The 26193-nt window shown below is 40.9% G+C and overlaps 2 protein-coding genes across 8 annotated transcripts in view; one reads left to right on the top strand and one right to left on the bottom strand.

Moving 5' to 3' along the window:
• kif18a (kinesin family member 18A) overlaps window positions 1–12522 on the bottom strand; it is a 41186-nt gene extending 28664 nt beyond the window's left edge. For 2 of the 3 annotated variants that reach the window (XM_040010964.1, XM_040010966.1), the window contains exons 1-6: window positions 12399–12522; window positions 10484–10809; window positions 8972–9129; window positions 8546–8650; window positions 7429–7539; window positions 7078–7275 (exon numbers count right to left, since the gene is read on the bottom strand). In XM_040010964.1, coding sequence (XP_039866898.1) covers window positions 7078–7275; window positions 7429–7539; window positions 8546–8650; window positions 8972–9129; window positions 10484–10809; window positions 12399–12460 — 960 coding nt within the window. In that variant the 5' untranslated portion in view covers window positions 12461–12522. Of the gene's footprint in view, window positions 1–7077; window positions 7276–7428; window positions 7540–8545; window positions 8651–8971; window positions 9130–10483; window positions 10810–12294 lie in introns of all 3 variants that reach the window. The other variant, XM_040010967.1, reaches the window with a different exon arrangement.
• The window catches only part of mettl15 (methyltransferase like 15), a 62085-nt gene continuing 48120 nt past the window's right edge, over window positions 12229–26193 (top strand). The window contains exons 1-3 of one of the 5 annotated variants that reach the window (XM_040010969.1): window positions 12229–12246; window positions 12468–12551; window positions 14404–14655. In XM_040010969.1, coding sequence (XP_039866903.1) covers window positions 14419–14655 — 237 coding nt within the window. In that variant the 5' untranslated portion in view covers window positions 12229–12246; window positions 12468–12551; window positions 14404–14418. The other 4 variants (XM_040010970.1, XM_040010968.1, XM_040010971.1 and 1 more) reach the window with 4 other exon arrangements.

Below are 26193 nucleotides of genomic sequence, written 5' to 3'. Positions count from 1 at the left end.
CCTACGGGCTCTGAATCAGCATCTGAGGTCATACAAATTCAGGATGTTGACGACCACCACTCTGCTGCATGTAGTGCGCCCAGGCGATTGGTTTACATCAATAGACCTGAAGGACGCATATTTTCACATCCCTATTTACCCGCCTCACAGAAAATTCCTGCGCTTTGCTTTTCAGGGCAGAATGTACGAGTACCAGGTCCTGCCGTTTGGTCTCTCACTGAGCTCTCGGGTATTTGTGAAATGCACAGAGGCGGCCATAGCCCCACTGAAGAGGCGGGGCATCCGCATAGCAACATACATAGACGATTGGCTGCTGCTATCAGAGTCAGAAATAATGGGAAGAGAGCACACCAGGTTGACAGTGGATCATCTGATGGCTCTGGGTTTCACCATAAACCACCAAAAGAGTGTCCTGCAGCCAGCTCAGGCCATCTCTTTCATAGGAATAGCTCTAAACTCCGCCTCGTACAGAGCGTGTCTCTCTGTGGACAGAGTAAAAAAAATGCTATCACATGCCGGCATTTTTCAGTTGGGAAGATATCTCCCATTCAGAAAATGCCTGCAGATGCTGGGATTAATGGCGTCTTCACTGGCAGTCATTCCACTAGGCAGACTGCATATGAGGGAATTTCAGCGATGGGTTGCATCACTGAGACTGAATCGACAGCGCCATACCCACCGCTATATCAGAGTGACAGCAGACTGCGCTGCAGCACTCCATTGTTGGAGAAATCCCGCATTTCTCACTCAGGGGGTGTCACTGGGAGCTGTCACAGCCAGAAAGGTGGTGACCACGGACGCGAGTCTCACGGGTTGGGGTGCCACTCACGAGGGCAGAGCAGTGAGCGGCAGCTGGGACTCACAACAGAGGGGTGCTCATATAAATTAGCTAGAATTGTTAGCAGCTTTTCTAGCACTGAGACACTTCCTTCCCCTGTTGAGAAACCACCATGTTCTGATCAGAACAGACAACACCACTGTTGTGGCGTACATCAACAGACAGGGCGGGTTACGTTCCCGTCCTTTGCACATGCTGGCTCGCAGACTGATCATGTGGAGCAGCATCAATCTGTTGTCACTGAGAGCTACTCACATTCCAGGAGCTCTGAACTTGGAAGCAGACTTAATGTCCAGAGGAAACCCGCAGTACGGGGACTGGACCCTGCACCCACATGTGGTGACCCAAATCTGGACCCGCTTTGGCCAGCCACAGGTCGATCTGTTTGCCTCGAGGGAGAACGCTCAGTGTCCACATTTCTCCCTGAGGGACCAGGAGGCTCCGCTAGGGGTAGACGCATTAGCTCACAACTGGCCACATGCTCTGCTTTATGCGTTCCCTCCACTGGCCTTAATTTCTCCCACTCTAACCAGAGTGAGAGAGAGAGGGCTAACAATGATATTGATCGCCCCAAGGTGGATGAGGTCCCATTGGTTAGCGGAGATTATGCCCCTCTTGTGGAGCGAACCTTGGCCTCTCCCTCTCCGACGAGACCTAGTCTCCCAAGCCAGGGGGGAGATTTTTCACCCTCACCCCGAGCGCCTCGCCCTGTGGGCTTGGCCCGTGAGAGGTTGAATCTGAGTACGGCAGGACTCCCCCAGGGTGTTATAGCCACTATTCAGAGTGCTAGAGCCCCCTCCACAAGATCATTGTATGAGAACAAGTGGAGGGTATTTGAGGAATGGTGTGGAAAGTCTCACACTCTCTCCTTTCAGTGCTCTGTGACAACAATTCTCTCCTTTCTCCAAGAACTGTTAGATAACGGAAAGGCCTTTTCCACGATTAAAGTATATCTAGCAGCCATTTCAGCCTGCCATGTGGGCTTCGTGGATGGCCCAGTGAGCCATCACCCGCTAGTCTGCCGTTTCATGAAAGGGGCACGACGGCTCCACCCAGTGTCTAAACCTCTCGTTCCCACGTGGGATTTATCCCTGGTGCTGGGGGCAGTTTCACGGCCACCATTTGAACCACTAAACCAGGTGGAAATGAAAATCCTGTCTTTGAAGACTGCATTGCTCCTGGCTCTCGCATCTGCGAAGCGTGTCAGTGATATTCATGCGCTGTCAATACACAAAGAGTGCACCTGATTCACGCGGGATAACTCTAGAGTCACACTCAGGCCAAATCCGGCCTTTGTGCCCAAAAATCCTTATCTTCAATGCACCCCATTGGAGCTGGAAGCTTTTTGCCCTCCTCCTTTCTCCTCCCCTGAACAGGAGCGCCTACATGCTCTCTGTCCAGTTAGGGCTTTTATGTACCTATATAGAGAGAGGCTTTCAGGAGGTCGGATCAGCTGTTTGTTTCCTGGGCTAAACCACATCTTGGCAAGCCCGTTAGCAAACAACGCATTTCCCACTGGATTGTTGAGGCGATCCGATTGGCTTATTCCAGCACGGGTCTGCCCCCCCCAGAGGGACTTCGTGCTCATTCTGCCAGAGGGATGGCAACCTCTTGGGCCCTTTTTAGGGGTGTCTCTATAGAAGAGATATGTGCAGCTGCGAGCTGGGCTTCACCTTTGACCTTTGCAAGGTTTTACAGGTTGGATGTCACTGCACCGTCTCTAGCCCACACTGTGTTAAGTGTGGGTCCCCACGAGACCTCCTAAATTGGCAGTCAGTCGTTCAGATGGGCTTATCTGGCAATACGGGAGTCTGCATATCCCCATAGTGAGACACCGAAACGAATGTTTGAAAGAGAACTTGAGGTTACTCTATTCCGTAACCCCTGTTCTCTGATAACATGAGTGAGGTGTCTCACCAGATCACCCTCCTTGCACGAAGCGAGGAAGAGGTGAGCTTATCTTGAATGACGGGTGACGCTGCGTCACACCCTTTTATAGGGAGGAGGGTGGCCCCTCCCTGACGCAAGCGTCACGACTGCCAGCCAATAGTGGCTGGAGTAATGATATAGAGGCTTCTGAGGACAACGCTGAGAGAGCGTTCCCCATAGTGAGACACCTCACTCATGTTATCAGAGAACAGGGGTTACGGAATAGAGTAACCTCAAGTTTTCTCGGAATGAGGGCACATTGGATTGATCCTTCTACTTTTGTACGAGGACATGCAGCGCTAGCATGTAAAAGAGTTTGAGGGAGACACACATATGATGTCATCTGCAATGAAATCGAGCAAGTACATTCGGCTTATGGACTGAACTCTAATTTTATCAAAGCTTTTAGAATGTTCCAAAAATCAGACTCTGATGAGGAATCCGAAGAAGATGAAGAGCAGACCCTCTCCACAGAATCTGAAGGACAGTTTTCTCTCCCTCCACACTTAAGGTGTGCATCATACACACTGAACTTAATTTTTCATGATGTTGAGAAATGGCTTCAAGCAAATGAGGCAAAATTCATCTACAGAAGTGCAACTTCAAAGTGTTCTGCAATGTGGACAAAAGCAAACCGTTCTTCTGTTGCTTCAGAGTTAGTAGATAATTTTTTCAAGAAAAAACTCATTGTACCTGTTTCAACACGATGGAATTCATTTCACGACGCTCTGTCCAGGATCACTGACATTCCCCTTGCTGAATTAAATACTGTCTGCACTCAGTTTGGAATCAAATGCTTCACTGATCGGGAGTATCTGTTCCTAAAGGAGTATTGTATCGTGTTGAAGCCACTCACTGTTGCACTAGATATATTGCAAGGAGAAGAGAACTGCTATTTTGGAATCCTTCTTCCAACTCTGGAGATTCTAATGTCCAGGACGCTGGCACTGCAGGACGAGCTTAAGCTGACAGCATCCCTCCCTGATATAATTGCTAAGGTAATCTAATATGTATATATATGTGGCCTTACCCTAAAATAAATTTTTGTTTTATTTATCATGCTCTTATGTGAACTGTCTGACGTATTTTTGTCTCATAGGTGATCAAGGTGCGCTTTTCCTCAATGATGGACAATAAAGAAGCTCTCCTGGCTGCAGTCACTTTGCCTAAATTTAAGTTACGCTGGATCAGAGAAGAAGAGAAAAAAGACATGCTTAGGGCAATGCTTACTACAGAGTGCCGTGGGTTGTCTCTTGAAGAACAACAACCTGCTCAAGATCACAAGAACCCTGCTAACTCCACTGATGACTTTTTTTCATTTGAGGAGGACGACTGTACCTACTCTGCTGAAACAGAGGTGATGGAATATTTGAAATCTGCTGGGTCTGAGCTGGGTGTTCTTAGCCAGTTTCCCAGGATTAAGGACATTTCACTGAGGTACAACACAGCCACAACATCAAGCGCACCAGTCGAAAGGCTTTTTAGCCTCGGCAATCTTGTGCTTACACCCAGAAGGAACAGACTGTCAAGTGAAAGCTTTGAGAGACTTACATTAATGAGATACAACAACTTTTTCAAAAACAAGACAACTAAGTAGTACAAAAAGGTTTTTGGAAAACATGAGTGCATACAGTATGCAGGAAATATGGTGCTCATTGGTTTGAGGAAGTTTCAGAGGAATTCTGTTTGTTAACCAAAGGTCAGAGTTAACTTCACTTTGTTGAAACACATGACATGATTACATACATTATGTATGAATATGTTACTCATTGCTTTGAAAATTAAAACATTTTAATGTTTACAGCGTGATACATGTCATGTTTAACATTTGTTAGGTTAAGCTTTTTTGTTATTCAGATATGTTGCTAAAGAAAGTTACATTTCTTACTAAAAAATGTAATTATTAAAGAATGTTTTTTTTTATAGAATGTAATAAAGATGATTCAGAAAGCTAAAAGGCTAAACTATTTCATGTTGACTCGTATGTTTTTTTTAAAAAATTATTTATTATTTAAAGAGTTTAATTTCTATTGTTTGTCCACTCAAGGTTTATAGGGATTTTAAGAAGTATTTAGTTAAATTATTTATTGAGTAATTAAGTTACTTTTCAGACACAGTAATTAGATAATCAATATTGTATTTAAAATACTTAAGTAATTAATTACTTTTTTAAAGTAACTTATCCAACACTGACAGGAACAGAGCGGGAGGGAAAGAGAGAGAAAGAGAGCCAGGGACAACAACGTCACATTATGCTGGGCTTACACTGTGCGATTTTTGGCCCATTTTGAGCCGATTTTTGAGTCGTGCGACCGTTTTGGCAATCGGCCCGATTTTGGCCTTCATCGTGCGTCGTGCATCGTATTAGTATACGTGGGGTAACGAGAAGCGATTAACACCTCACGACCAAGCGATTGATGATCGGGAGCTGGTCGTGAGGATTTCAAACCTGTTTGAAATCCTTGCAACCGTCGTGAGCGTGTCACTGCAGTTTCTCACACTGCGCACGCGCAAACACAAATGTCAGCGAAAAAGACGGTCTGGACACAAGCGATGGAGGCACAACTTGTAGAACTATGGCAACCTCATCCGAGCCTTTTCGATGTGGCCTCACAAAATTATCACGACCACAACAACCGTGAAAATAGTTGGATCTACATTGCTGCTCAATCACAGCCGCCTGATCAATGTTTTTCATTAGCAATTTAGCAAAGTTGATGGTGGTGGTGTGCGTGTCTGTGTGAGTGAAAGACAGAGAGGGAGAGCGAGCGACAGAATTTCTGTTATAACCTTCATTTTATGGACGCACAGTGTGAGCACTCAGGTCGCATCAGAGCATCGGGTCGTATAGTGTGAGACCCTGCATCGTGACCTGCGAACTTCTAACCCCTGCGAGTCAATCGTACAGTTTGAGCAGGAGCTGAATCGCGCGACTGGAAAAAAAAAAATCGCACAGTGTCTGCCCAGCATTAGAAAGGTATAGTGATGATCCACAACTATTTTCAGTTGCGGATGATATTTAATTGTGTTGTGGTTTGCAGTGTTTTGTGTTATTTCACTTTAAATTTGTTTGAAAGGAAAAAGCTGAAAATTTAAATAGTAATAGAAATGTGAATAGTTGTTTTTTGTAATATTACATTTTATGTGGAGTGAATAAATAAAAGTATATTTACGTTGGCCCCTAGAGACAAAACACATAAAAACTCCAAAACACGTAAAAACTCCATAGCACGTACAAATCCCTGAAGCACGTGCAAACCCCAAAACACGTAAAAACTCAGAAGAACGTAAAAAACAATACACATATGCTTTCAATTGTGTAATTTAAGTGATCTAGGTAGCTCTGTTTTGGAAGTTCAGTTAACGCTAGAAATGTGTTTTGGAGTTTGTACGTGCTTTGTCTCTTGGGGCCACCGCATATATTTATATATAAACATATCTAAATAAATCCACTCTTTTTTTACATTAGTAATTCCTTTTGTGCATAATTTCATATTGTTGCTAATAATAAATTAATTAAAGCAACAAAACAACCTGAAGAGCCGGTTCGGAGCCGAAAGAGCCGGTTCTCTAAAAAAAAAATCCCATCACTAGAGGCGAGGCCGAGTAACGTTGCGTAGAGACAAAAGTGGACGACAGAGAGGCAAACTTGCGGCTCCACAAGTATAATTATAACGTAACATATACTATATTGATATAAACGATATTGTCACATCTTATATCTCGTATGAAAATATATCGATATTTTTAAAAAACTCGATATATCGCCCAGCCCTATTAGTAATGTTAATAAAAATATATATAGAGCCTATATATAACCTAAAAGGCTAGTAAGGTAAGATAAGAAATGTATACTTTATCTTAAAATTTGGAAATTATTTTCTTTTAAAAAAATAAAAATTAAACAATCCTAAATCTAATATCTAATATAATTGGCATTAAAAGGCTGTTTTATGGCCTGTATAGATTTTTGGGGTTGAGAATTGAGGTCAAAAATGTCTCCTTTTATAACAAACATATTCGACCCTTGTACTCTGCAATATGGCAGCCGCTTAAGCCGAGAAGTGTACAATGAGTTGAGCATACTTATAGTTAAGGATTCTGTTTACTGCAATATTACAGTTTTAAAACATCAGGTGCTGCCTTATAGTAACCATCCAAACCTTTTATTTGCCAGTTAGGAAACAATATTATCAACTCATTGTTTTTTAATGTTACTAAGTGTTTTTAATGTTTTTAAAAGGTTTTAAATGGCTCTCAGAAACAGTTGTGATTGTAAAGTAGTCCCTTGTACATTCACTTTCACTCACCTTTGGGTCAGCAAGAGCATTGATGACATTTCCCAAGGCGAGGAGTGAACGGTTGATGTTAGCGCCTTCTCGTAAGCGTGCCCCTTTAGCGTTGGTGGCACTGGCTCTCTCTGAGCCTGCCAAGTCAATCAGGCTCATTTTGGCAACACATACATTATGATTGAGGCTGGCAGTTTTGTCCTGCTGTCTCAAATATATCTGGAGGAAAACAATAGAACAAAGTTCATTCAAGGTTATCAAAAACTAAAGTCTGATACACTGTTACATGATTGGAGCGATAAGGAGTCTTTAAAAAAATTTAAATAGTATTTATATCTTAATTTATTGATGATTTCTGGTCATTTAGCTTACCTGAAATACAGCATGGGAACGAGAAGAGGTGGCGTTCATATCAGTCGGGTGCTGTGTCCTGTTTCGATTGCCAGAATCCAAAGCCTCGAGAATCTGCTCTGCAGATTTGGGCTGTCGGTAAAAACAAAAACAAAGACGTGAACATACACAGGACGCCACACAGGGGAAAATAACTTGCAGTGCACTGCCATCAAAATACATTTCGCACAGTAGCAATCATGATACGATAATTAAGTGAAACGCAGTCTAATACTGCAAGATAATCTGTGATACATCATATCTGCCCCTGACGAAATAAAACACACACCTAAACATGCTTTTATTCAGACATTTACATTTTTTTTTCCACGTGTTTCTGTGCGATATCATTATTTCTCAGTCTTAATAATGAGGCAATTCATTTAATTAGCTTCGTGATTTGCTTTCCCCTGCCTTTATCCCCTGTGAGTTCCTTCTTCTGCAACATGAGTTAAATTCCTCATTCATTTGATAAGCACCATCTCAAGTAGTCATGAAGTAGTGATTCTGGTTAGTCACATTGGCAGAGGAATCTATTTAAAGAACCAGCCTGCTCAAATAAACATATATATGAAATATATTATGGTATATAATATAATGTGTAACACAATGTAATAATTATACATTACAAGAACAAGTGCTATGATATATTTCCCTATATGGAACCGCCACTGAGCAATTCTGGAGAACAATTTTAATGAAAGCAGTAGTTTTACTGATTTGCAAGTTTCTGGTTAAATGGAAAGATAGTTGAACAAACAGAAGTTAATCTTTACAACTGCTGACATCACAAAGTGCAAATTTAAATTTGTTTTCGCCCATATTTATTTCATTTAAAAAAAAAAAAAAAAAAAAAAAAAAAAAAAAAAGACAATTATTATTATTTTTTCCAACCTGCTCATGTGTCGTGGCCCAAGATGAGCTATGCAGGTTTCATGGTTATTATACAATGAGCTAGCACCACCTGCTTTTACCCAAATATTGCTCACTTTCATGCAGTTTTTTAATGTTTTTAAAAGGACGGGCATTTTTCAACAGAAGTGCATGCATGGAAGTGTTTTTTTGTGTGTTTTTTTTAATAATAGATGGTAGTACTGACCTTATGCAGTGTGAGGCCTTGTACAACCACTCCTTTAGAACTGTCCTCCCTGACTGCAAGAGGTCCTGCATTAGCCAACAAATCTCTGATCTGTTCATTGTAAACCTGTGAACACGTGCAAATACAACAAAACACTATGAAACCACACAAAGACAAAAATGTATGGTCAGGTAAAAGCTTTCAGACACAATGATACTGCAAGGTGTAGAAATCATGAATCCTGCTGCGATACCTTTACATACAAGCAGTGTAGGTTGAGAACACATTTTACAACTTAAAGTCTTCTGTACAAGTCTGACTATCCAGACTTGACACAGTGATTAATATGTTGCACAAACAAACAAAGTAAGAAACAACATTCCATAAACAACAAGGAGAATAAAGCAAAGTAAAAATAAAGGTAAAAATAAAGAATCCAATACTCACTTCAAGATATGAAAATGCAACTGCAAACTCCTTCTCCTCCTTGGCGTCATCCATGCGTTTGAAGAGCTCTTTCATTGTGCGGTACATGACCCCAGGGTCATTTTGTGAACCTAACATGGTATGTGTCTTGCCTGCTCCGGTAGCACCATAGGCAAACACTGCAAGTGAAAAAGTAATTAAGAGTTACAGAAAACTCTACAAAAACAGTTTCAGCATAAAGCTTGCTTAGAAAAGAGCATAACCAAACATGTAATGTGAAAAACTTGGAATGTGAGCAATGGAAGTATCAAGTATATCCAAAAGGAGGACTGAACTTACACTATTTAAAGGTCTCAAGCCAGCCTTCAATGTTTTAAATTTTTCTTCCAAGGAAGAAATTTTGTAATTTTTTTTTTATATGTTCTTGAGCAAACACAGTTTTTCTCTGGACATTCACTGTTTTTTCATTTATTTTTGGTCCAGTCCTTCCAGCTGACAATTTTCCAAGGAATGTGTTTTGTTGTTGTTGTTAATCCACTTAACACTGATTATATGACTCATTCATAAAAAGAGCACCTAACCCAAGGGATGAAACAGTGTTTTCTCAACACATAAGAGAGAACTTTGCACAGTTATAGATGGCATCTTTAGGCACTTTGTCATTTTGACAACACTGAGCATGTACAACCATCTGTAAAACACATTGGAGGCCGTCTCATGGTTTGGGGCTGCATTTCAGCCAGTGGTGCCGGGGATCTTGTTAAAAATGATGGAATTATGAACGCAGAAAAGTACCATCAAATTTCGACCTACTATGCAAAACCACCTGGAAAGCATTCCATTGGCAACAGCTTCATTTTTCAGCATGACAATAATCTCAAGCCTACAGTCAAGTCAGTAAAAGTATACCTGGATCTAAAAAACACACAATGGAACACGATCAGTCATGGATTGGCCTCCCCAGAGTCTGGACCTCAACATTATTAAAGCAGTGTAGGATCCCCTTGACGGGGATTGATCTACCAACATCCAAAGAATGTGTTTTGAGAAGCCTGGAGAACTATTCCTGAAGACCACTTTTACTTGGTATACTGTTTTTTTTTATAAATATTTACAGATGCTTCGATAAATCACTGCAAATATTTCCCATTATATTAGCAAAGCATAAGGGAATGAGAGGTGGTTTAAGACTTATGCACAGTACAGAACTATACAAAGTAATACTTTCTCAAGCTTTAAATTCACATTAGAGAAATAAATACAATTCTTTCTTTATTTTTTGGCTTAGTCAATTGCACCAAAATATATGGTAAAGAATAACACTCTGCACTCCATTATCCAGCCCTGGAATAAAATCGTATCTTTGAAGGTCTATCCCCTTCACAGCAGTGAGGGTAATTTGTCGCTGCAGACAGATAAATAACTAGCATACTACAGAATGAGTTAATCAGCTCTGCATCTTTTTATAATTGGCAGACATCGTGACTAATTCAGACAGACTGTAGCTGCAGCTTGTACTCATTAATTTGTCACCTGTACAGTTGAATCCATTCATCACCCCATCCAGCACTCCTTTAGTGGTGTTCTCAAAAATGTCGACTTGTGTAGCATTCTCGTCGAAGACTAGGTCAAAAACAAACTTCAGGTCTTTGTTAGCCTTCTTATTGATGTTTCTGTTTCGTACTCTTTGTGACCCAAAGCACGACAAGTCCTCTTCTTTGGGGTCAAATATGAGCATGTGGTTATCGACGACCTGGACCACATTTCGACAGTTTTCGCGCTTTTCACTGTCATTGGCCGGCCTCACACGAACAACAACCTTTACATGGCTGCACACATCACTCGCCATCTTGGTTTCCCTGCAAGGAATGAAGCATTACAAAACAAGACAACAAACAAATAAAATGTTAACTGGATTTCACAATCTTGAAAATATGCTGATAAAATTCAAACATGGTCTGAGGACTTTGAAGGCAGAGTTGAACTTGTTTTATGGTAAGTGAATAGCCTAAAAGTGTTTTCATACAGAATGCCACAGGAATGAGTCCTAAAAACTGGAAACACTTTAGCTTTTTTGAACTTCCAGTTCCATAGTCTCAAAGTGCAGACTAAAGTCAGGTCTCACTGTAATTTATAATATTTCTTGTCTGTTAACTACCAGACAAGCAATATGCACTCTGTGTAGAGCAAGGTTTCAACATTTGAAATCAGAGCAAGTCAAAGCTGTGCAAAGCTTGTGGTCAGAGGTCTACATACACTCATCATGATTGTTCTTTTTCTAGAGTGAAATGATTGTACAGGACACATCTTTACCTACTTTAAAAAAACAAGAATTGGGTGCACATGTTTGAATTTATTTGGGATTTATTTGAATCCAAACAGGGTCAAACATATACATACAGGTTCAAATATATAAATACACCCCCACACTAATATTTGGTAAAATGTCCCTTAGTAAGTTGCACCTCAGATGATTTTTGTAGCCATCAACAAGCTTCTGGCATAATTTTGGCTCAATATTTGATCAATCTTCTAGGCAGAAATGGCTTTGGGTAGGTAATTCCACAAGCTTACTGTTTAGTGCTTTATCCATTCCAAAAGCAGTTTTTATGTGTGCTTGGGCTCAGTGTCCTGCTGGAACACCCAACTGTGACCATATTTCAACCATCTAACTGTTTATTTGAGATGAAGTTAAAGAATTTGGAGGTTGTCCTTGTTCTTCATTATTCTCTCCACTTTGTGTAATGTACCAGTATCACTATGAGTGAAAAAAGCCCCAGAGCATGTTGCTACCATTATCATGCTTGATGGTTGGTACAGTGTTTTTAGGATTTATTACCATGACATGAAATTACCATGGCATTCATGCACATGATGAGTCTATCTAAACCTCTGACCACAACTGTACATAAGGATACTGAAACTTTCACAAAACTAATAACAATAATCTTTAAATAAAAAAATAATACAACAAAAACCTAAACTTGTGTTTTAAACGTTTTGGGTTAGGGACTGATACTCATGGACATTTTTCAGTGACATTAAAAATTTTTTTTTAATAATAATATATATATATATATATATATATATATGTTTAATAACAGCATAATATAATCAAATGCTGTCTAACAGGTATTAACATGCAATTTTCAGGTACAGCTAGCTCAGTACTATTAAATGGAATAAACAGTCCAAGTCGAGCACACGTTACAATGTGATGACAATCCTGCCAACGTAAATACAGCAGGACTGGCCAGCCCAATGCCATCTAGCTAGCTGTAGTACAGTCACTAACGGTAAGATGGCTTTGATTACTTCGTCTCCGATGCAATCTTCGGTCTTACCTTTTGTTAGTAACGACTATCGTCCATATCCCTACTAAGGCGACACTTTCAGATCAAACGCTCGGTTTAAAAGTAGCTCGAATTAAGTAAATAAACTCGCTAACCTTGTCGCTAGCACAACCGCCGCCAATATTTTCAAAAAAGCTGTCGTCTTCCTCTGTGGCATCTGATAGGTCGAGAGGGGCGCGTCACTAGGCGGGCCGTGGTGACGCACAGTGCACGCTGCGGAAGGTGGAGCTACTCCGTGGTGTGCTACGGTAAGCTACTGCCGCTTTCTGTGCATAAGCACGGTTGTCTGGCTCAACATTTGTGAAACTTGATTAAATGGACCTGACTACACCGTCGGGTCCTTTTCAGTATATTTTATTGACAGTCTCTGTAGGTATGAAGCGCGGTCATCCAACATGGTGGCATAGCAACGGTATCCTCTGCATCGCTTTATTTAGATGTAACATGTCCAGCCTCTGCTGATATCATAGCCTGTATACACGTATTACAGAGCATTAGGGTGGGCTAAACATTCAAAATTTAATAGATAATAGCTTTACAGTCATGGCCACGTCAAACACGTGCATGCCTTTTTGTATCTGCTCCATGTTCAGGCGTTTTTAGCTAGGTAGATAGCTAACCTTTACACCAAAATACTGTTTTTGTGTGGGGAGTTGCTACTAAATATCACCATAAATGATGGCACATGTTTGTTTAAGGGAACTGCTAACCTCTAACAACCTACAGATAAGTTAGTACGACCTTCCTACTCCTAGCTTGAAGGATAGCAGCTAACGTTTAGTAAACAGCAAGAAGAGGTAGGTAGGTGTGTGTGTGTGTGGGGGGGGGTTCATGAGAAAAAAGTACCTACAATACAACTCTTATTGTAGTTGTAGGCTATAAAATACAAAATAATCACAGGCATCTGAGGACAGACAGACAATAGTGAGGTGTGTGATAGGAATGACAGATGGGTTCAAGGTGGGGGTGGGATTACATCAGGGATCAACTCTAAGCCCCTTTTTGTTTGCAGTGGTGATGGACAGATTGACAGATGAGGTCAGGCAGTAGTCTCCATTGCCTATGATGTTTGCAGATGACACTGTGATCTATGGTAAGAGTAGGGAACAGGTGGAAGAGAGCCTGGAGAGGTGGAGGTATGGTCTAGAGAAAAGAGGAATGAAAGTCAGGTGAAGCAAGACAGATTACGTGTGTGAATGAGAGGGAAACAGGTGTAACAGTGAAGCAGCAAGGGACAGAGTTAGTGAAGATAGATGAGTTTCAATACCTGGGTCAGCAAATCAAGGCAATAGAAAGTGCACAAGAGAGGTGAAGAATAGAGTCCCAGCAGGCAAGTGTCAGCAGAGCAAATGGCCTACCACCTACATAAAAAGGAAAAAAACTGTAAATAGAAACTATTGAGATAACTTCATGTCTTATGGCTGAAGCTGAAATGGGGACGCCATTTGCCTGGAGGAGTTTACTCGTGCTAACATGGTGTCATGTAGTTTAGATACCTGCTAATGAAGCTCATTGCAATAAAAATAATAATAATAATAATAATAATAATAACAATGATAAGCTGGTGTTTTCCTAGGTCAACAAGATAAAAAAGCGCCATCATTTGACAATAAAAAGAAATATTGCTGTGAGATGGAATACAGGTTTTTCACACATATGAATTCACATGTGTCTGAACCACTGCTGTAAAGTATGTATAGACGTGTATAGAATGCTTCACAATATTACTGCAATCATGAACTGAGAATCATGGCCACATCTTTAAATATATTCAAAATGAAGCGTGTTATTGGAAAGGTTTAGTCAGTCAACAGTTTTTGCATCGGCTTGGATTTGGAACCGTAATGTTTTCCTCTTCCAAGTAACGTAAGATAGCTTTTAATTCATAGTTTTGTATTGTTCCTGTTCCCACCTGTTTGGTCTCAGTGCAGCTGTTAAACTGGATAAACCCCGGAGTATACTATAAGCTTCTCCAGAGCACAGCTTCATGATGATGGAGTGTCAACTTTAAAATTGTACTACACACCAAGTTCCTCTTGATTAGCTTAACCTTCCATCTTTCTTCTCATCATGTAACTTTGCTAATTTACTTCTCCACAGATCATTATAACGATCATGATTTTCCACATGACTGTCCGCTCTTACCCAATGATGCGAAAAACACATCTGGCTGCGCGGAGAGCATGGAGAAGGCTAAGGCCGAGATTGAACTCCTGTTTCGTTGGTGCATCTTCTGGTCCAGGTCACGAGGACAGATCAGAAGACCCGTCTGCTGTTTCAGCTGAAAAGCCTCCTCACACGCCTGTCATGTTGAAAGAGGTGCTTCAATACTTAGACATTCAACCAGCTCAGGTACAATTTTTGGTGTCCTTAATAAAGTTCATGTCTGTTTGTTTAACCATTCTTTTAGAAATATGTCAAATATTCATTTGGACAAAATGAGGGCTTTAGGCGGGCATTCAGGTAGCAGTGGGTTGACTTTTTACTTGTGTTTATTAACATTATTTCCAATTGAACCTTTTTACCTGGTGTATTTCCATATTAAAAAGGCCCTGGAATGTGCTCAGACTGTAGGCAAATCTGACGCAGGACTAAATTGAATCTCCAGACTGACTGCCGACAATATTTGCAAGTGATTAGATCATATTTGTGTTTTCAGGGATTGTTATCCGGTCTGCCTCGGTTGCTGTGGTAATAGCATAGGCATGCAAACTCATACTGAGAGGTGTTTCTCATGTCCCCAAATTTTGATTTTCTTATGTGTGTCAGAGCTTTTGAAAGCAAGTTATTGCCAGGCTGTTGCGTGCATTGTGTCGGCTACTGAGGTTTACAAAAAGGTCTCTTCTCATTGTGATTTGAGGATTGAAATGACCTGTATCCTGATTAACCATCCTCTTCACAAAGGTGTTTGTTGCTAAGGTGAAATTCTGTTCACACACTACATAACAACTTGTTGTTATAAAGGCATTCATGAGTTGGACAGGGTGGCAGTATCTTGGCTTTCACTTAATGTATGTACTACCAGGACAGATGGGCATGAGTCAAAAGCCTTCTGGCGTGGCAGGCAGGAAAGGAGGGAAAAGTAATGGCCCCCTCCACCCCTCAGATAATGCATGGTCAAGGCAGGTGGGGGCCATGGGTCAACAACTTAGTCAGGAATTGCGCCACTGTAAGTCTGTTGGCAGGACACAGGGTGCTGCATCGCTCCTGCCTGAACTTTAGCACCTCTAAACTCCTCCGCTACCCGCCCATGTGCCAACTGTCCCAAGACAGCTTGCCAATCAGATGCTATTAAAAACAGTTTGATAGATTTTATTTTTTTTTGTACAGTATGTGCTGTAGACCTCACTTGGTGTGACGTTCTGTGGAAATGATGTGTGATTACCTTCAGAAGTCTTTCTTTAGTGTTCCTTCACTGCAGATGTTTGTTCTTTCATGTGAGAACATAGTGTTACAAATGAACTTGGTCTTTATCTACAGCAATGTTACAACCTTATCGGGGTGCTGACTCATAGTCATTCGTATTCATATATCTACAGGGCTAAATATAACTGCATAACTACAAAAATATAACTATAACTTGTCAGGGAATCAAATGTGAATTCTGACATGGCTCTGACAGAGCTGCCATTTAAGTGCTTAAATTTGTAGTGGGCGTGTGGTGTTGTCAGTAACAGATTAGTTGCTTTGAGGAGGAAAACCTGCCCTTAATTGCAGACAAATGTCCAAACGATTAAAGATTAAATGGGCTTTATAAAAATAATCACTAGTATGTAATTGCTCTTGTTGGCTGAAGAAGAGTTTGTATGAATGGAGGACTTACACGATGATGGGTGTCAGAGCAAATACTGCAGTTAAACTGAAGTGTGTAAATGGAGGCTTTCAGTGCCCTGCTGCCTCCCACACAGGACGTCTGGCTGTAAATCTGTATGCAGGTATCTAATTTGCAGTGGTAGCCTGCGCTCTATTTTCTCAGTTTTACAAATGGCCATCATGCTTGTTGGGTCTTGATTGATAGTTTGTCATATTTCTTGTCTGAAATTGTATCCTTGCTTAATGAAGAACACTGTATCTCACCATGAATTGCCTTCAAAGCCCCATATGATGGCTTTTCTTCCTTGGTTTAATGCAGGTCTGTGTGAAACAGCTTGCTGGGACAGGACTAAACCTAAGGTGATATTTTCTTTTCTCTGCCCTTTTAACTATTTTGTTATAGGGATATTTAAATTAGTGTGTCAGGCCTCCACTTTGATATAGACTGAAATATCTCAGTAGATAGACTATTTGTGTACACTAAGGATAAATTAAAATGGCCTTTAACAAATGTTAATTCTATGTTATTTGATTTTTTTTTTTTTTTACCAGAGAAATCTGAAATATGGTATGTGATGTATCTGAGGGATGTGATGGCCAGGGAAAACAAGATTGTTAAGCTGTGGCTATGTAGCCAACGGTTAACATAAGTTAACATTTTAACTGTTAGCTTAAAGATTTCAGTTGTATTTTTTTATGTATTTATTTAAAGTTAGGTAGCCCACTCTAGATGGCCTGACAGCAAGCTATAGCGATAGCCTTAGCCTTAGCTATTAGCTCGTATTAGCTTTGGTCAGTTATTTGGTCAATTTTTTAAAGGCCCTACCTAGTTGAATAGATAGAGACCATGACTTTAACTACATATATGGAGCTACCAGTCAGATTTAATAACAGCTGGTTAAAAGGTTTAATGACTTTATCCAAAGTTGACTTTAAAAAGTTTTTATTTTCGCACAAGTTCCTTGACTTTATTTATCACTTCCAGTGGCGCCAATCAACATCATTGGCTCAACCCAGCAAAACATTTGAACAATGCCATGCCATGTTAATTTGCATTATGAATGCAGCAAGCTAAGAAAAACCTTTGCACTGAACCATGCACCGTGTGTGCATGGTTCAGTGCAACAAAAAAATGGGACTGTATGTTTCCTGATTTGGCTGTTAACTGGCTCTTTGGGGGGCAGGGCTGGGATATTTGTGTTCAATATTCTTTGAGTGTTTTTGTTTCTCCCATATAATGTTTCTGACGTAATTAGACACGATGGTCAGCTGATATAAAGTACTTTATTTATCCCATATTTGAGTTCATTTGAATTAGAGCCTGCTCATTCCCTTGTTGTATACAGCATTTGTATTTGTGTTTTCTAGTTTAGCCTGTTGTCATGGACGCCCAGGTACTTGTACTCCTCCACCACATCAACATCCTGTCAAATTCACCCACTAGTGCTCTGTACTCCTCCTGCCCTTCACTAATACATCCAACCACTGCAGAATCATCAGAGTGTTTCTGTAGGTGACATGACCTGGAGTTGTACTGAAAGTCTGAGGTGTACAAGCTGAACAGGAATGGAGACAACACAGTCCCTTATGGAGCTCCTGCACAGCACCAAATCAGACAGAGCACTGTCCAGTGTCACATACCTACCTGTCTGTCAGGCAGTAATCCATGAGATGGTGGACAAGTTCACTTGCTTGCTGACTTTTTCCATTTCCTCCCTGAGAAGCAGCAGCTGGATCATGTTAAATGGATGTGAAAATTCAAAGACAATGATTCTCACAGTGCAGCTGTTAATATCTACGGAAGTGCAGTCTCTCTAGAATGTAGATGATTACATCATCCACTCCCAGATTATGTTGATTTGTTAACTGCAGAGGGTCTCCCTGTGGTCTCAGGTGGGCTAAGACTAGTCTCTCCAGCACCTTCATCATCGGTGCTCATTAAGTTCTGATGGTTTGGACTGCAGGAACCAGACAGGAAATATTTTACAACACCTGTACTTTCCTCTACTTCAGACTCAGGTTGTAAATGTGACTCAGGATCACAGACAACTGCACAGGTCAACTGAACCTAGGTGCTGTTACTATCGGGTTTCGCTCCTTTTCCATTATGTACTTTCTGCAGCTGATGCCTAACCTGCCCAGAAGAAGGGCAAAATCACTGACAGTGGTGGGGGGATGTGGAGGCCAGTGATTTTCTTCCTTCCACTCGAAACATCCCTTGTGCTTTTCTGCTCAAGTTTAGCCTTCAGCTTCCTCTTGTTCCTCCTACTGCACCCTCCGGAGTACTTACCTCTACTAAGATCTGAAAGTTATAAGAATGCAGTATTGCAACTTTCAGCATGGAGGATTATATTTGTCATGTGCATCTTTACCTTCAAAACGCTTTTCTGTTAGCTTACTGCATATGTTTCTTTTCTGTTGCTTTGTTTTCTGCTGATAAGCTATTGCGCGGGACGTATACCAATCTGATGTTGCCGATGCAGTGGGCAGGGCATAGTCTGTTGTCTTCTGACTACAGAGACAGAGAGAGGTAGCGGTGTCACAGGCTAAATTATTTACTTCATTTTTGTACAGTTTTCTTAGTGTTTCCTACTTTAGAGTCACAGATTTGTTTATTTTTTTTAAACGTGTAACTGACTCGACAATTCGGCACTAAGAACTCCCCTAACTGCGATTGCGGTATTGTTCCTGAGACGGCGCTGAGTGAGTTTATCATGGGAATTTGCAATCATAGAGATTCTGGCAGCTAAGAGTTGGGAATGACTGCTCAGATTTTTCATGAGACGCCGATGAGAGCTGGAGTGACTCAACTCCACTGTGTGCAGACAGAGATGGAGTTGTATTTTATATAATTAAAACAAATGTACTCATTTTTAAACTTTACTTTGTTACAGTGCTTTCACGTGGTTAAAAAAAGTTTAAAAAGGATGGAGTTGTACACTTGCGCAGGCTATCTGTTTGCGTAGGGGCCCTCCTCTAGAATAGATTAATGAGCCATCAGCTGAGAGTCCAGGAGAAAAACCCTGAGCTGCTGTAGGAGGAGAAACGAGCTGCCTACTCTTAGATGTCAGCCTCAACACACTCCCCCTTGTGGAATTAACGAGGCCATGTTAACCTTGCCTCAATATCAGTCCTTCAGCAATCAATTAAATATTGAGCACCATTTCACAACAAAATAACTCTAAATCGCATAACATTATTCTTTTGTCATCTATAGCAAGGGTCAAATATCAAACTGTATCAAACGTGTTGGGATTTAGGTGGTGGTGGGTTTAGGTTAACACAATTATCATCGTATTGACAGTTTCTGTTCAGCTGTAACATGGCTGTAGTACTAATACTTCTAAAACTTTACAAATCCAAGGCAGCAGCAATAAGTAAAAATAATCAATATAAAAACTTTGATTAAGTGTCCCAAAGAAGTGCATTAAGCCATTCTGGGTAACTGTAAAGAAGAGCAGAGAGCAGGTGGCCACCGATGTGGCGCTTGCGATCCATAAATAGCGCAGATTAGGCTAGACTCATGACGACAATAGATATGTAGCACAAAAATACAACAAAACAGGCAAACCACAGGTGTTGTGGCTGTTAAGTTGCTGAATCATTGCAGACTTTGTTGAGTGCTGTGTTTTTCACTTTGTTATTTGGGTTATTGAGCTTGCTAGAATTCGGACACATGAAGAGGCAATCCTTTCTGGGAAAGGTGACCACAAAACACTGCCAGCTGTTTCTTATGAATGGTAAAATGGTAAATGGCCTTTATTTGTATAGTGCTTTTACTAGTCCCTAAGGACCCCAAAGCGCTTTACACATCCAGTCATCCACCCATTCACACACACATTCACACACTGGTGATGGCAAGCTACATTGTAGCCACAGCCACCCTGGGGCGCACTGACAGAGGCGAGGCTGCCGGACACTGGCGCCACCGGGCCCTCTGACCACCACCAGTAGGCAACAGGTGAAGTGTCTTGCCCAAGGACACAACGACTGAGACTGTCCAAGCCGGGGCTCGAACCGGCAACCTTCCGATTACAAGGCGGACTCCCAACTCTTGGGCCACGATCGCCCCTGAAGAACAACAGAACACAGAAAAAAATATAGCGTGCCCCTGTGTGATTAAAAACAAGCTGTTAACAGCATTAATTTAAATTAATTTAATTTATAATTTTTAAACCAGATGGCATTTAGAATTTGCACTGAGCAGCCTTAAGAATAATAACTACCTGCTTAATACTGTGTATGTCCCAAGTCTTGCTGCCAAAAACACCTCCAATCTGTTGGGGCATGGACACAGCACCTCTGGGGTATCTTGCGGTGTCTGGCAGTGGGACATTGGCAGTGAATGCTCTAAAACACATTAAGTGAATGTATTTTAGAGCATCCCTTGGATGCTAAGTCAGATCGCAATCTGAATTTGGATCCTGGGCTCTTTGTCGAGTTCTTTAAATCAAGTCCTGTGCAGTTTTTGCGGTATGCTTGGGGGAGGGGGCGTTCCCATCAGGGAGTGGCATGATTGTACGTGCCCAAACAAACATCTGCAAAAATGCAAGGACTCTTATAATGATGAACACTATTAATACACCTCACCTGTTAGTAGTTTTTTAATTATCTGTGGCTGATCTGTATATACTTTATTGTAGTTTAAGGTAATGATAGATCACAATCCTTTTTTTTTTTTACTAGGTACTGAGTGTACCAGCTTGGAAAGAAGGGCATAGTTGAGGCTAATATGATCTTGTCTCGCTAAATTAGTTTAAAGTCTTGCAGATGAATTCTGGACCTCCTTAGGGAAAAAGAAAAATCCCCATGTGGACAAATCCACAGTACAGAGAGTACAGTTTACTTTAAAACTAATATGAAATCTCTCTTTCGATCTCTTTTTTAAATATATCCAGTATATCCAGTCCATTGTCAAGGTGAACTGCTGTTGTCAACACAAGCATACAAGCAAGGGGTAATATGATCTTGTTAAAACCATTGAAGTTGCTGTTGCAGTCAACATAAATATGAAGTACACCAAGTCAGACAAGTTAAACGGTGAAAATGTTTTTGTTTTTTTTGTTTTGTTTTTGTAACTAGCCTTAGAACACAGTTGGGACATGCAAAACATATTATTAAAGGTTCATTAACTTTATAAAAGACTTTGACTAGTAGTTAGCTCTGTCACTAAGACATTGCCTGACTTTAGTCAGAAGTTCATTTTATCAGTATCCCTGCAGTTTTGTCTTTTTTTTTTTTTTTTTAGCTTATCACTTTCTATAGTTGGGTGTGTATTTATCTGCGAGCACTTGTGCCCATTTAGTCATTCATTTAAAAACAACAACAACAAAGTCAGCTTACCATTTTATCTGTACTTAATTTGCTGCCACAGTGTCTTCTGGGTCATGCTGGTGTTCTTTTTTCTTTTTTTTCTCCTTTACACTCCTTTTTTGGGAGCACTGAGTAGTGAAAGACGAGGCTGGTAAATAATTGATCCTCGTAATTAAACACTCCAGCCAGGGATGCTGGGGCTGATTGACGGCCAGATATTAGGCCCTTGTCTCGTAAGGTTGCAAGTTTAGTCTGAGGTTATCAGTGGCCAGAAGAGTCTTTCTCCCTCCCTGCCTCATTACTTTCATGAGTAGAACATTTCATAGTGGAGTGGTGGGTGGGGGTGTGGTGTGAAGACAGTCTGGGACTTCATTAGCCAAATGGGGTGCCTCAGTCTACAGAGCGCCAAATCGTTCAGCCTTGCTGAGCAGACAACCCCTTTGTGGGTGCCGCACCGCACTGTCCTGTAGACATGTTTTCGTCCTTTCATCTTACACATTCTTCAGCCGCCAGTTCACTTTAACAACAATAAACAAACAAATAAAGAAGACTCTTTAGTGTGCCTCGCTGTTACAGCTTAACTAATGAAACCTTCCCCCTCCCAACTTCCAAAATCTAAGTGCTCTTTTTTTTCCAGTTTTGCTGCATCGCTTACAAAACTATCTTACAGTTTTTGGCACACTATGCTCCTGAATCTGAACACTCCCTTCGAAGTGAAAATTTTCCTAGTTGTTGGACCTTCTTATTATTATTTGACTGGCTTTACCATGGTAAGACAATTTAAACTGCGCGTGTGCATGTATGTGTGGATACAAGTGGGTGAAGGGAAAGGGGAGAGGCAGAAGGTGTGTGAGAGAAATCTCCCAACAACTCACGCACACGTAACATCGCAGAACAGCGGCATAAATCGGAGGGGAGTGCTCTGCTACAACATCAATTCCTGAGTTGTATTTGCATATAGTTTTAATAACAATTATTGACACTGTATAACTCACACGAATCAAATATTGTTAAACTTGGCAAAAATACACTGGAAACCCTCCTTCATGTCGAATTGAAGCTATTATAGCAGGTTTTATTGCAATATTTACATTTGTTCCTGGTGTGTGAGTGTGGGTATGCAAATCAGATACATGCCCTGTGGACAGCTGGATTGAGATGACTCATTCCTGCAACACATCTTCATATGGTGTTTGTGTGAGGTCCAAGTACATTATCTGAATGGTCTTTCTTTTAAATATGTTCAGCATGAATCTATAATCTATTATTATAGCTTGCCTTTGGTTAGCTCATTTATCTTTTCTTTGTTGACTGTGATTTTTTTTTAAAAATCTGTCTTAAATGAAGTTGTTCCCGTCGTTTTTATTTTGTAAGGGCTTCAAAATGTGCAGACATAATTCCTGTAATTTGGACAAACTATTTTGAACCCTAAATGGGGTAATTCTACTCTTCACCTGAAAGCTGATAGTTAAGACAGTAGTTGTAGAATCCCCTCTGTTAGTATTATTAGCCTAGGTCATGTGGCCTATTCAAACTGAGGATGATTTAAATCAGCTTTCTTTGTGTACTCCTTTACTGATCTTCCTCTGCATGTGTTCCTGCATTTAAATGAGTTTTATTAAACTACTGTTGTGCCTTTTCTGATAAAAGTCAGTTGCAGTGACCTTATCTGTGTAACTAACATTATCTATATTCCCACAGCATCCAGATGAAGTGCTGTTGTTCTCAGCTGGAGTGCTCCTACTCCTCGCAAACCCTGTTCCCTGACTAATTTGGCAGGGAAGACCATGTCCGCTTGACACTACATGACTCTACAGACCTAAACCAGTAGCAGAGGTTTCCCACTTATGCTCACACAACTTCCCCGCCACATCTACCTCCACAGTTTTAAAAATACCTACTTAATGAACACAACAGCGAGCACATTTCAAATATTTGTAGGAAGGCATTTCTGAGGACTACTGCATTAGTTCGAACATCAAGTCCCACAAGTCTCGCCCTGTCCTCTTGACATTGGGCAACTTCTAAATTTAATGCTTTGGAGGCCAGTTATGCTTTCCCCTCACCTTTTGCTGATGTGTACCCGAAGGAAATGTATTTACACTGGCACCACAGCCAGTTGTAGTGAATTTCAGCATCCCTATATTAGAGATGGACCGATCCGATATTACGTATCGGTATCGGTCCAATACTGACGTAAATTACTGGATCGGATATCGGAGAGAAATAAAAACTATAATCCGATCCATTAAATATCAAAAAAGGACCTCACAAAACTTGCGACATGGTGTAACTCGGCTCATAACCGTAGCACGTCGCAGCAGTATGCGTCACGTGATAGAGCGGCTGTGTGTATTTGTAGCCTCGCTAGCAATCTGGCATTTCATCTCCGATGAAGTTATCCCAGAGAGAAGTAAAGCAAGTGTGTAAGTTCATCTCTGAATGTTTGTAAAGCATTCCCGCGTTAAGCTTAACAACCGATATATGGAGCGACTGCCTCTTCTCTCTCCCTCCCTCTCCTGCTGCTACTTCAATCGTGAAACTGATTAATGATCAGCTGATCGGCTTTTCTGTCGCGAGTCCATCTCTCTTGTTTGTTTATTGCCCTATTCGCGCCGGAAAGAGGAAACTGGTGGCTGAACAACAGCAGCACGTTTAAACTTGATAAGCTGTTGTTAGAATTTATTTAATATTACTTTCTACACCAGGATCCTTTTCTACGTAGCTGACGGCTGGTAACTGTGCAGGGGCGGATCTAGCAAAGTTTAGCCAGGGGGGCCGATTGATTTTATTATTTTTTTTTTTTTTGCTGGGAGTTTTAGAACCCTATTAGTTAGGTTGCTTACTCTTTAAAATACCAGAATAGGGAGGATGGAGTAGGTTTAAGTTTATTAGATTGATCAGTTTTGCTGAACTATGAAATATTTTGGATGCAGTTTATTTTTTGCAGTTTATTTTACAGGTATAACAGAATAGCTTTAGTGTTTTTTGATTTTTTTTAACTTGAGTATGAACTTAGTTAGTTTTATTGATTAAAAAACACACTATATCGGATTAATATCTGTATCGGCAGATATCCAAATTTATGATATTGTTATCGGACATAAAAAAGTGGTATCGTGCCATCTCTACCCTATATCAGCAGCATACATGTACCCTCTGGGCAGCTTATGGTTTGTGATGCTGACCACTACACCCCAAAAGACTTACATGCCTCAGATTTAAAGCATCCATCCATTTTCTTAACTGCTTGTCCAGTTCAGGGTTGCGGGGGTGCTGGATCGTATCCCAGCTGTCACAGAACCAAAGGTGGGGTACACCGTGGCCTAACTTTGGGAGAAGAAACTCCATACATGCCCCAGTCAGCCAGTGGATTTGAACTCAGGACTTTCTTACTGTGCTAACCACTGCGCCACTGTTCTACCTTCTCTTTCTTTTCTTTTTACCTTGTCATTTCTTCACTAACCCAATGAGGTGGGGACAGGAACCCCAATCTGCTTCTAGCTTTTGGTGTCACCCACTGGGCACATCACGCTCTGCGGAAAGGTGGGGAGTTTGACTGCAGCAGTACACCTGTCAAACTGTAATGCATGCATTATAAGGCAAGCTCAGGGAGGACAGTAACCTCCCATGGGGCAGAAGGGCAAAAGCTCACCCAGAACTTTGGCCATTTATATCCATATGCTTAGACAGTTTGACCGTATAGACAGCAAGATAATTAAAATTTGTCAGGCGTGAAGTGTTATTACCATGATAGAGTGGTTTCAGATATCTGATTTGGATGAATCTGTGAAACAGTCACTAAAAATCGCCACAAAATAACCAGAAATGGAGATGAGATCAATACAGCAACATGTTATTGAGCATATTCATCCAGTTCACAAGACTAAGGTCGGAATGAGCCGGCATGTTGTTGAGCGTGTTGTCGCTTAATGCACCATCCCAAACAGAATAATGGTGAATTGATAATGAATTAATACAGATTGTCCAGTCACATGTGTTGTCACTTTTTCAGGGTAATGCATTGAAATGTGTTGTCACTTTTTAATAGGCACGGAAGGTACCAAACATTGGTGGACAGATTATAGTAGCAGTCGTGGAACGGCCCAGGGCAACTTTATCAAAAATCTGTGCTGCACTATGAAGCTTCCTTCTAAAGCTTTCCATCAAGCTACCTCCACTGCCCTCCTCCACCCTATTACCTAGTTCCTTTTATTTCATACATTGTCAACCCAGTCTTGAAACTACAGTAAGCATCTTCATAAACGCCTCTAGATGTCTTTTCCCTATTACCAAGCCTGCCACCATGTAGCTTTCATTTAGCTCAATTCTTCCTTGCACTCCCTAATGGACTTGGCCCTGTTCTTCTTTTGTCTTCCTTTAGTGCTAGGAAATTCACCTTCAGGAGAGATAGCCATCTTTCCTGATGCTTCTTTACATTTTGTGAATATAGTTAAGATGATTTCACCCCCTCTTTTCAGTTCCACTCGTGTTTACTCTTGGGCTTTATGCAGTTTGCATTGTTTCCTTAGCACACTGCATTGACGGTGGTGTCACACTTAAGAAAAATCTTTCAGAGCAGGCACCAATGAAGCACATAATCATTTTGAATAGATCCAGGGCATCAGATTTGACCTTATTTCGCGTTTCCTGTCAAAACACAGATTTACAGTTTCTGTTTTTTATAGGGTTTTTTGTATTTACCATCCAGCAGAAGTTAGCAGTCTGTTCTTTGTATTTTAAATCAGACTGATATATAGTCTA

The sequence above is a fragment of the Simochromis diagramma genome, unplaced genomic scaffold, assembly GCF_900408965.1.
Source record: "Simochromis diagramma unplaced genomic scaffold, fSimDia1.1 OVJJ01000603.1, whole genome shotgun sequence".
Taxonomy (NCBI): domain Eukaryota; kingdom Metazoa; phylum Chordata; class Actinopteri; order Cichliformes; family Cichlidae; genus Simochromis; species Simochromis diagramma.
The sequence above is the reverse complement of the archived record's forward strand: the minus strand, read 5'-3'. Positions and strand labels throughout refer to the sequence as shown.